This window comes from Buteo buteo, chromosome 27 (genome assembly GCF_964188355.1).
Source record: "Buteo buteo chromosome 27, bButBut1.hap1.1, whole genome shotgun sequence".
Classification (NCBI taxonomy): domain Eukaryota; kingdom Metazoa; phylum Chordata; class Aves; order Accipitriformes; family Accipitridae; genus Buteo; species Buteo buteo.
Genome location: NC_134197.1, coordinates 3,174,522 through 3,185,462, shown reverse-complemented (window position 1 = coordinate 3,185,462; position 10,941 = coordinate 3,174,522). Strand labels below are relative to the sequence as shown.

Here is a 10,941-nt window from a genome sequence, read left to right as displayed (position 1 = left end):
TTCTGTTCAGATAATGCTGTTCTTCATTCTGTGAGCTTATTTTTCATAAGATTATTCTGTTTGATTTTTGTGGTCCTGTCCAGAGAGGTACGTTCTTTCTCTATGAAATGAGCAAATGCAAGGCTGTACCTGGTTGTACTTCAATGACAGTAGGTTATTAAACACTTCAGCGATGTTAATAGGTACACCAGGCTGTATTAACACTTACATGTACTTTGAATGTGTTAATGCAGGTTAAATTCCAGTTGAGCAGTGAGGGGGAACTTAAGTTCCTCTCGCAAGTGTGCAGACCTGCTCCTGGGTGCCTTGGTGGCTATTTCAGAGAGGAGAAATACAGTGACCCGTCTCAGTGCTGGGTGTATTAGTTGCAGGGTATTTATTTTATTAGTGAGACCTTGTGATATATGGTTGGAAAGCGTGCTGCCATTTGGAAATGAGCCAGCCAAGCATCCACCGCAGCAAACAGCGTGATTACTAAATGCGCAGAAATATTAAAATTCAAAGGTTGTTTCCTGTTGCTTGTTTCATGTTGGCCTTTGGAGGAATGGGTTCATCTCTTCTGTGAGCATTTATGCTGGTTGGCCCTCGCTGGCATGCTGAGGCTCCACCTTGGATGTTCACGTCACTCCTGTGTTTGATCATTGCTTTTAGCACGTAGAAAACCCCCCACTTTGCCTAGTTCTGTGCAGTGCAATTATTGTATTGATTAGGACTCAAGAATTTGGGAGCAAGTTGCGATCGTGAGACTGGATTGCCGGTCCTTTGGCTTTTCATAGCATTGGAGTGGTTGAAAGTGAGGAAAGTGCATGCGTCTTCCCTTGGACATTTTTCATACCCCTTTCATTACAGCACATAACTGTAAGAGCTGCCTAATCTCTATGTGCTTTTCCCAGAAGCAAAAATATTGGATCACCAGAAATGCCAGCTATTCTTAGCGGTATTTCTCTGGCATCCTTCAAATGTAAAAAACACCTTAAAAACCCTGCTTTATTCAGCAATTTCTACAGTAATTAACTAGGCAGAAGATCATGCAAATTATTTCCAGACTTACTATCTGCAAAAAAAATATTGGGGTTCGGTTTACAGTTCATAGAAGACGAAAGCCTTCGCCGTTTCTTGTCCAGCAATATCTAGATTTAAGGCACCTCTGCAAGAGGCTGCTGGGAGCCCTTATCCTGAGAGTCTGCACTGCAGAAATGCATTAATTGCAGGGGCAGCTTGGACTGGAGCCTGCAGTTTCTTCGAGATCAATGCAGAAGAAGCAGAAAACCCCAAGGAAATGGGGATTAAGTAGCTGCTCGTTTGTGAGACACCGAAATCAAGAGGTGCTTGCCTGGACTGGGGGTCCCTTGGGTGCCAGCTGGAAGGGCGATGGGAAACTGAAAGGGGAGGGAGGCAGCGGGCAGCCAGGCTGCCCACCCAAGCGCCTTTGGAAGTGAAGCTCTTGCTGCTGGCTTGTTTAATGATAAATGCCCTCAAGCTGCTAACGAGTTACTGATTCAGTGACTGTCTGTGTGAGGCTGAGGATGAGGAAGGAGGCTGAAGAATGATGGAGGGCAATTCCACTGCTGGATCCTTTACCCCCTCGCAGCAGTTCAGCATTGCTGACCTTGTTGTCGTAGTGGTTTATTTTTCCTTAAACGTTGCAGTGGGAATATGGGTAAGAATATTTTCTCTTGTTCCCTTTCTGCTTTCTGAGTAAGTTGTTTTTTTTTTTTTTCAGGGCTGGCTTTTCTGCATGCAATCTTTCGAAAATCTCTATTATTTTCTTGTAGTTTGCACTTGTTACATATTTTGTGTGTTGTCCTGCATTTGCTCTGTTCTGTTGTACAAGCCCTCCGCCCTTTTTACTCCCTACAGAAAGACTCCTATAGCCTGAGAACAAGGTGGAATTAACCACGGCACAAACCTCTCACCCAGCCTCCGGTCTGCTGGGCGTAAGCAGATCTGCCGCTTGTCTATTAAAGGGTGTTGAGACAAATGCCCTGCTTAACAGAAAAAGCCCTTGGCTACCCGCAGTTTCAGACAAAGGTTCTCCAAAGCCATTTATTCTGCCTTGCAGAAAAATCGTAGCCAAAGCTGGGCCCTATTAGCCAACCTGTCTGCTTGGGATGGCGGTAGGATGGGCGCATCCTCCGTGCTTCCCCCTCTCGGGGTGCCTCCTTTGCTATTCATGGCTCCAGGTACTCGGGGTGCAGCCACCGTTTCGTGTAATTAAGCTTGAGGTGCAGAGCTCCCATTAATTATCCCGAGTCTCCTGTCTCTTGGCTTCTTGTCTGGGAGACTTGGTTTCTTGCTTTCTTGGTGCCTTGTCTGGGTTTGTAGGGAAAGGGTGCCCTGTGCTGATCTTTTCTCCTCCCAGTCTTCCTGCAGGGTGAACAGGAACACCGTCAGTGGCTATTTCCTTGCTGGCAGAGACATGGCATGGTGGCCAGTAAGTAGAGATCTCTGTCCCTCTTGTGACACCCTGGGCAGCAGGGACAACCCACCAAATTCCCTCTTCTGCGCTTTCTCCACTGCCTGCCGCACACTTTCCCCCACCCCGTATACCTCCTTCTGCCAGGATTTGTGTCTTTTGAGCTGCGTTTCCCTTCTCATTGCATGAAGGGTGCTGGAGCCCACCCGGCTTGTTGGGTCTCCTCGTAGGCTGCTCTGAACTTGGGCAGGGGTTGTTGGAGTCAAACATCTATCTCCACCAGCCCTGTGTGCTCCTGGTGGCTCCAACAAGACGTGGGTGTCCCAAGTTTCTTTTCTCCCTCCTCTTATTTCAGTATGGTCTTGACAAACTGGTTGTAGGTCTTTCCCATGTCTGGCACTGGCTGCTTGCGCAGGGCCACCTCCGGGCAGGGTGCGTGGCCACCGTGGCAAATGCAGCAACGTGTGGCTCCTCCTCATCCTCTTAAAGACAAGAAAGTCCATCCAAAACCCACTGGGGATGCCCAGATGAGCTGAACGCGCTCGAGCGCTTGTTGCTGGGGCTCACGCCTACCTGGATTGGAGTCTGTTGAGGGTTTTTCTTGTAAATACGTAGACGTCCCTCATCACCACGCGGTGTATCTTTGGCCACACTTTGCTTCTAGAAGTGGCAGGGAGGTCTGCGCTCTGCTGCTCCCGTTCAGACATTATTTTTGCCGCCTCCTTTTACCGAGTTATCCCCTCGGGGCTGCGCTGCTGGGGAAGCACCAAAGCTGGTCCAGCTGGCGGGACCGCTGTGCCAAGCCGCGGGGAGCCGGCGGCCGGGCACCCTGCCTGTGAGCACCCACAGAACCTCCCCTGCTCCTCCGCAGATCGGTGCCTCTCTCTTCGCCAGCAGCGAAGGCTCGGGGCTCTTCATCGGGCTGGCCGGGACCGGTGCTGCCGGGGGAATCGCTGTCACTGGCTTCGAGTGGAATGTAAGAAACGTGTCGCGTTATTAAGAAAATGAGTTTCTCGAGCCGCGTCGCAGCAGATGGCCCATTTCACAGCAGCTTCACTCAACGTCTCGAAAGGCTTGGGAGGAGTTGTGCAGGGGGTAATTAATGCAACCCTGCTAACTCAGCTTCTCCAGCTCATGTCTAGTGCACGTACAGTGAGTTTGGAGTCAACTCAGGTCCACATGCTCAGGGAAAAGGACATTTCAGAGCAGAGCTTCCCAGTCCAGCCCCCTCCATGACCCCGACAGGGCGATGGCTGAATAGGTCACCCATTCCCTGCTTCCCTGCACGTTGTATCCAAAGTCCTTGCGTTCTGCAGCAAAAATATGGCATTGGGCTTGCTTGGTGCTCGAGGAGTTAGTGGGAAATGTCTGGTCAGGAGCTGAAGGGCTGAGGGGAGCGGGCTCCTGCAGACGGGGGTGCCGGGTGGCTTCTCCACCATGATCTTATCCCCCCCTGCCTGCCATGTGAAGCCATTTAGGGATGTAAACGGGCACTTGAGGGTGAGCCAGGGCTGGCTCAGGAGTGGTGGACAGGGTCTAGCACTGCAGTCAACGCTGAGCTGCAGCAGGATCAGTGTTTTTTCTGGCTGTGCCGTGTTCCTCCTTCCCAACAGGCGACTTATGCTCTTCTGGCGCTAGCCTGGGTGTTCGTGCCGGTTTACGTCTCATCTGGGGTACGTACAGCTGCCCTGAGCCTGCTGGGGGGAACACGGCCCTGGCCAGGTCCCCTGCTTCCCAGAGGGCTGTCACCACTGTCCTTTGAGACTCCTAAGCCCTGTTCTGGGAATGCAGCTGTCCCCTTGCCTTCCCCGGGACCATCCCCAGAGGAGGGGGCCTGGACAGGGCAATGATCACTCTCTTTCCCCCCTGGCAGATTGTCACGATGCCGGAGTATCTCCAGCGAAGGTTTGGAGGGGAGAGGATCAGGATGTACCTCTCTGGCCTGTTGCTCCTGCTCTCCATCTTCACCAAAATCTCTGTGAGTAGCTCCCGCTCAGCTCTGTGACAAACCCACGACTGATTTCCAGCAAGCAAAATGCTATTTTGGGGCTCAAACCTTGTGTAGCCAAGGCGGGGGAGAGCAGCTGCTGCAGGATGCTCCAAGAGGGAGCAGGACAAGAGGTGGGGAATTCGTGGGCAGATGCCGTCTGCGACACCTCGTGCGTTTGTAGGTAGATCCAGGAGCAATGCTCGTGTCTGGGTGGCCCTGACAGATACGTGGCTGTGTGTCGGGATTCCCAAACTCATGGTGCGCTCGCCTTGTAGCAGAGGTTGTGGGTGAAACGTGCTTGGAGGCTGGGTTGTGTCGTCTGGGTTTTTCTCCGTGCTCCAGCAGTGATGCTTTCCGGCGTCCCCAAGGGACCCGGCAGAGCTGGGGACAGAAGTGGGAATGCATTCATTGCTTTAAGGCATGCAGGTTTTCTGAGGAAAGGAAGCCTTGCTGCAGCTATAAGATGCCCAAGCCTGTACAGAGAAAGTGCCTGATTTTCAGTGATTCTTCCACAGGGATGTTTCCCCCGCATTTTGGCCTCATTCACGGTTCCCTGTGTGCAGACTCTGTTCCTGCTGCCCTCTTGGTAACCGTGAGAAGAGTTTATCCGAGGTAAAACAGCTAAAAAGCCTGTGACACCAGGCCTAGGGCAAGCAGGAGAGAGCCGGGCACAGACAGCCCTGGGGGGGCTGGAGACAGCGAGACAGAGATCAAGAGCAAACAGCTCAGAAACGATCTGGAGGAGAAAACCTGCCGGAGGGAGCAATCCTGCACCACCGCCTCTGTCGGAGCGGGCGGATCTGACCTGGGGTCTGCTAGGGCTTCTGCGTTTCACCGCCTAAAAGAAATATGCTTTTGCAGGTGACTGGCTGCAAGAAATATGTTTTTGCATGTGGCTGGCTGCAGAAGCAGCTATCTGCAGGGCAGGAAGGCCGGTGCCGGAGCGTGTTTCCCCACGGCGAGGCGCTCAGCGCCTGCCGCTGCGTTCACCCAGCTCCGTGCTTCGCAAACGCCAGCTTGGCTGGATGCAGCCATCGCTCCCTGGGCGGCATTTCTGCCTTCTCCCTGGTGGCTTTGCAACCCCAGGCCCTGGGCTGAGCTGTGTGGGGGGATCCTCTGGGTCCCCCTCCGAGGGATGCAGAGGATGGAGCAGACTGCAAACGGTGCCGGCCGTGCACGTCCATCAGGGCGTAATGCGAGGGGAGAGGCTAAACCCGCGTCGGACAGCCCCCCGTGCTGCGTGATGTGATGTCCCCAGCTTCAGGAGACCCCCGTCTCCTTCCCGTGAGCTGCTCTTTGACCTTGGGCAAGGCACTACACTTTGGATTTAAAAGGCGGGTTGCAGGGGAGATGGCAGCCCTTCCCGTGTTCCTGCTGATGAAGGGCTTTCAGCGTGGCAGAGGTGATGCTGGTGATTCCGTCGGTGCAGCTGCCACCTGTATCTCCCCCCACAAAACCATGTCCTGTCATGCTGGAGGGCATTCTCCCCATGAAACTGATATTCTTTATACTTTCATCGTTTATGGTGTTAAAAGTCCTACGGCATTTCTCCTGAAATCAGCCTGGTGGCTCCAGGAGCACCAGTTCAGTTTGCAGGTTCGGGGAGTGACGCTTTGATTATTCCCCGATTTTCCTAATGTCCAATAAACTCTTGTTACTTACTCCCCTCCTGTGTGCTGCTCAGGAGACATCTCTCCCCTGCTCCTGACGAAGACCCAGCAGGAGCTCGAGGGAGATGCTGGAGCATCCGTGTCTGTGGTGTTGGTCCCTGGGATCTGTGTGAATCCCTGCTGGCATTTAAAAGGAAAGGTTGGAAGCTGGGATAGGATTTCTGGTGGTGTAGTTCTTACTGGTCTGAATTCGAAGAAAGAAATTACCGGTAGTTTGAGGGCTGGTTGCCTTTGAGTCTCTTTCCAGACTATCACAGACGTCCCCTCTTCTCTACAAAACGGTTCCCTACCATGCCATGGGCATGTGCTTGGTCCCTTTGGTTTCCAGTGTCCCCATGGCTTTGCCCAGAAGGGATGGATGTCCTACAAGTTCATTCTTAGCTTGGGAGACCCTTGTGGTGTCACCCCTTGCCTAACACCAGATGAACCTGCAGATGACCTCTGCCCAGTGCCTGCACCTATGGGAACTTCTGCTGTTCTCTTGGCCCTTCTCAGCCCAGCCTTGTGTTGGGAGCCTGGTGGACACTCCCAAATGTCTCTTCCTGTGCCTTTTCTCAGCCAGTGCTATAGTTGCTTTGGTCTGCTGAGTTTTCTCTGAGTCACGCAGGATGCAACAGAGAAGGAATCAGCCTAATAAGGGGATTATCTTGGCATCTGGCTCCATTCATGGTAAATCTCACAAACAATGGTTGTTTCCAGCAGTGGGTTGGGATGAATGTCTGCAGACACACGGGGCGTTGCCAAACTGGCCCAGTGTCCTGTCCCCGGTGGTGGCTGCAGCGGGGAGCGTGGGACCAGAGTGCGAAACTCGGAGAAATTAGGCAGTGCTGTCTCTTGGCGGGGGTTTCCTTTGGTCCTTACTGGGGGCTGCCTCGAAGCCTGGGACTAGCTGGGCTTTTCCTGCCTCCTCTCCTTGCAGACGTTGCGTTTATGGATGGATCTCCTCTCCATGTTCTCCTGAGATGAGACAAGGTGTCAGTGCTCCTTCCTTGGCTCTTCTTTTGGGGCAGAAGGGATGCCAGTCTCTCCTCTCCTGGAATTTACCCTTTAGTGGACCCCAGCCTTCTGCGTTTCATGGCTGGGTGCAGCGGGGCAGCCCAGAGTCCTGCTGAGAGATTACGTTCCCCCGGCTAGGAACACGTGAGGAGTTGCGCAGGCGTCCTAGCCTTGGTAAAGAGCCCCTGGAGACTCCTCTGTGCCCTGGGTAACTTGTTCTACTGTGACTTCAGCTTCACCAATTGTTAAATCCAAGCTGTCTCTAAAGCCAGCTTTCATTGGGAAGGCATTAACGATGTTGGGTAAGAACGAGTTTCCAAGTGAGGTCACCAGTGGAGGCAGGGTTCTCACTGGATTATGAGACCTGACTTCAAAGGCTTCTCCTCTCCTTTTACAGTTGAAAGGACTTATTTTATGAATAGGTCATGCCTGGTTTTAATTAGCTTGTTTTTGTATTTGGGATGTCTTATTAACGACTCAGTCACATGCGCTTTTATTTTTTCCCACCCTAGCAGAATTACCAGGAAGGGAGGTGGAGATACCTCTGCTTCCTCATAGCAAAGGCTTAGACTCATTTGCAGACGACTGCAAAAATGATTAAGCATTGAGAAAGTCAGGAGAAGCAGTTATGAAATATCTTGTCCAGGGCTGAGTCTTCACAGCTGGGCTCTGGGGAAGGGTTGCTGGAGAAGGAGGCAGTCACAGGGAAGCATGACTTTCTGGCTGGTGCTGAGATGACCAGTGATGGATCCCTCCAAGGGACACTAGGAGCTCCGGAAAATGCCAAGGATGCTTGGCTGGCACTGTGCTAGGGCGGCTCAAAATATTTTGCGTTCCCACTTCAGGTTGCGTTGGGAGGAGATGGCTGAGGGCCCTCGGCTGGGGCTTTTCTGCCTTGCAACTGAAGCTTGCACTCCGTGAACAGCTTAGTTGTCCTCTTGTAGGGCTGCTTGGTGGTCTCTGTGGTATCAAGCTGTGGTTGGAATGCATTTGTGGTAGAAAGGCATCAGAGGAGCCGCTGGCAGAGGTTTTGCCATGGTTGCCCATGAGTTGGTTCCTCTTCAGCAGGACATTCCAGGGCTGAATTGCCTCTTGGTGCTGGCGAGGGCTGTCCCAGAGACATGGCCAAGCCCAAGTGCAGCTGAGGACACATGGTACCTCCCTTGGGAATGCCGGGCATGACTGTGGTGTAAAGCCTGGTCCAGATGTTGTGGAACAGTCCCTGAATTAGGATCCTCGAGATCATGGTGTAAGTGCTCTTCTGGTCGGTTTGATTTGTGATTTAATCCACGTTATGCCTAACGGTGTGGGCTCATCTGCTGGGGAACGGGCTTTCATGTTGTGCTGAAGCTGGGTGTGTGCTCACCTACTGGGTTTTCTGGCTGACGGAGCCCTGCTAGGTGGCACAAACCTTGGTTCTCCCATTGCATGATCCTGCTCTCCATCACCTGATGACGGTCCTCAGTTGCGTGGCAAGCTGGCTGGAGCAGCGCTGGGAGGAGGGAGGGCAGAGTCAGGGGAAGGAGGTGCGATATGGGAAATGGCACCGGTCCTCCACGTTACTAATCTCAAGCGACTGCTGCCGCATGACCGGGCAAGAAAGCCCTGCTGTTTGGGGGATGGTTTCTGGGAGGTGTGTGAAGAAAGATGTCAAATCAGAGCTGATGTCTTGGCTGTGGGAAGCCGTCATGGCTCCAGGCGAGGGCGTGGAGTCGGCTCGTCTTGCCCTTTCCTGCCTCTTCTGGCCTCGTTTCCTTCTCCAAACAAGGTCTTTGTGAAGATACCCCAGCTGAGCGCTGGGGATGGCTGGATCTCAGCTGTGGGTGGAGACGTGGTGGTAGCATGGGCACTGCCTGCTGCGCCTGGTCCTTTCCTCCCATGGCATCCGTGCTTTTGTGGGAGGAGGTCCCCCAGCTCCCTCTGAGTCTCTGCTGTACATCTCATTCCCACAAGACCGTGACCAGACCTCCTTGTGTGGGTCCAGCTCTCCCACAGGTGGGAAACAGGGGTCACTTTTGGGATGTCAATCATCTCGAGGGAGTTTGGCAGCTGAGTGAGCTGCAGGCCTGCGCACGCTTCTCCGGGCAGAGGCACACTCCTGGCATCCCTGTGGGATGTGACGCGGGCGCAGGAGATGCTGGGGCTGGTGGAGGCAGCGTGTTGGATGTGGAGTCGGTCTGTCTTTCTGTGGCCAAGCAGAAACCCCAAACCTCTTCCAGGGGCTTTGCCGGGGGGCTGCAAAGGTCAGGGAATGTGTTGGAGGATTCATTTGTGCTGGTCTGCGCTGGGGCGCAGGACCCCTGGGGTGCCGCTTCTCCGTCGGGGCCAAAAGCAACTTCTGCCGCTTGCCTGTGCCTTGGTTTCCTCATCTGTGCAAAACCAGGAGGAGATATTTTTCCCCAGAGATGCTCAGCAAGAGGTGGCTTGTTGCTGGGGCAAGGCTTAGGAACAGCAATCCTGGGGGTCTTGCGCTCTATGCTGGGGCTGCCCACGTGTGCTCCTCACTGTGGAGTGGCTGCAAAGGTTGAAATGCTGCTGCAGCCCCCAGGGACCAGGGCAGCACCCACCTGAGCACCACTAAATGGCTCAAGCGACGTGGCGCAGAGCTGCCCCATCCATCACTAAAGGCATTGCAGGTACCAGCAAGCACCGTCAAAATCCCTGCACCTGGGAGGAGATCCCCTCTTGCCCCCAGCAGCGTTTTCAGGCTCGCTGCCGCCCTCCTGACCGGTCTGACGGCCCGGACCGTTTTGCTGCAGCTGGGGAGGGGGGAGCTGGTCCTTGGCAGCCTCCTTGTCGGCAGCACGGGTGCCAGGAGGGCGAATCCTGCCAAGCAGAACGTGAAATACCAGCTACAGCCGCCCCCGTGCATCAGCCCCGCAGGGGCTGTTGGGGTGCAGAAACAGCACGGGGGTGCTGGGCTGGGGGGGGGGGGGGGTGGCTTGGGCTGCCTCCAGGGAGCACCCAAGGGTGCTGGTGTTCTGGGGGAGCACAGCCCCTCGGTTGGTACCAGGTGCCCCATCTCCAGGGCTCTGCAGAAAGCATGGTGAGATGCCACCTGGAGAGCAGGGCACTGCCAGCGGTGGAAGGAACTGGAGGTACTTGGGGCAACGAGGAGGTAGCTCAGGTCAGGGTGTGATCCTGTAACGGGCTGAGTATCTCTAACTGCCCGCTTTGCTCTCAAGGACTGCGGCAGCACTGATGCCCCAAGGCATCCCATTTCTGACCCTTACATCCCAGTGCCTGCATCCAGCTGAGCCCAGTTGCAAATGACTGCTGGAGCTGTTTGCTCTGCTCTTTGGGGGAAGGTGGCCTGTGACACCCATCTGCAGAGGTGACACGGCCACCCACGTGGGACCCCGGGCTTCAGCACCGGCTTCAGGATGTGTCCTCCTGGCACGTGCAGTACAATGTCCTTGCTGTACCCGCAGTGTTGACCGTTTCCCTGCCGTGCTGCTCTTGCAACACCCCTCGGGTGCCGTCTAGCCAAGTGAATGTCACCCGTCCCAGCCCCTGTGTTTCTTCTTCCATGCACAGACGGACCTGTACTCGGGGGCTCTCTTCGTGCAAGTCTGCCTGGGCTGGGACCTTTACCTCTCCACCGTCCTGATGCTGGTGGTCACGGGGCTCTACACCATTGCGGGTAAGTTGCTCAGCATCTGCTGGCCTCAATCTTTCTTCTTTGGTTGAACCACACCACTTACACTCCTGCTTTTATTCTGTTTTTTTTTGTTTGTTTGTTCCTGGAAGGTCTTTGGGGATTTATACTAATGGGGTTCATGTTCCCTGCCCTATCCAGCCACTATCTGAGCATCAGCTCAGGCAATGACTCAACGCATGACCCCTCCTTTGTCATTACGGCTTTTCAT

The 10,941-nt window shown here is 54.1% G+C and overlaps 1 protein-coding gene across 4 annotated transcripts in view; it reads left to right on the top strand.

The window, feature by feature from the left end:
• The first annotated feature begins 1,546 nt into the window (after window positions 1-1,546).
• The window catches only part of SLC5A10 (solute carrier family 5 member 10), a 41,602-nt gene continuing 32,207 nt past the window's right edge, over window positions 1,547-10,941 (top strand). For 3 of the 4 annotated variants that reach the window (XM_075058507.1, XM_075058508.1, XM_075058505.1), the window contains exons 1-6: window positions 1,550-1,660; window positions 2,363-2,434; window positions 3,288-3,392; window positions 4,030-4,089; window positions 4,290-4,394; window positions 10,610-10,715. In XM_075058507.1, coding sequence (XP_074914608.1) covers window positions 1,550-1,660; window positions 2,363-2,434; window positions 3,288-3,392; window positions 4,030-4,089; window positions 4,290-4,394; window positions 10,610-10,715 — 559 coding nt within the window. Of the gene's footprint in view, window positions 1,661-2,362; window positions 2,435-3,287; window positions 3,393-4,029; window positions 4,090-4,289; window positions 4,395-10,609; window positions 10,716-10,941 lie in introns of all 4 variants that reach the window. The other variant, XM_075058506.1, reaches the window with a different exon arrangement.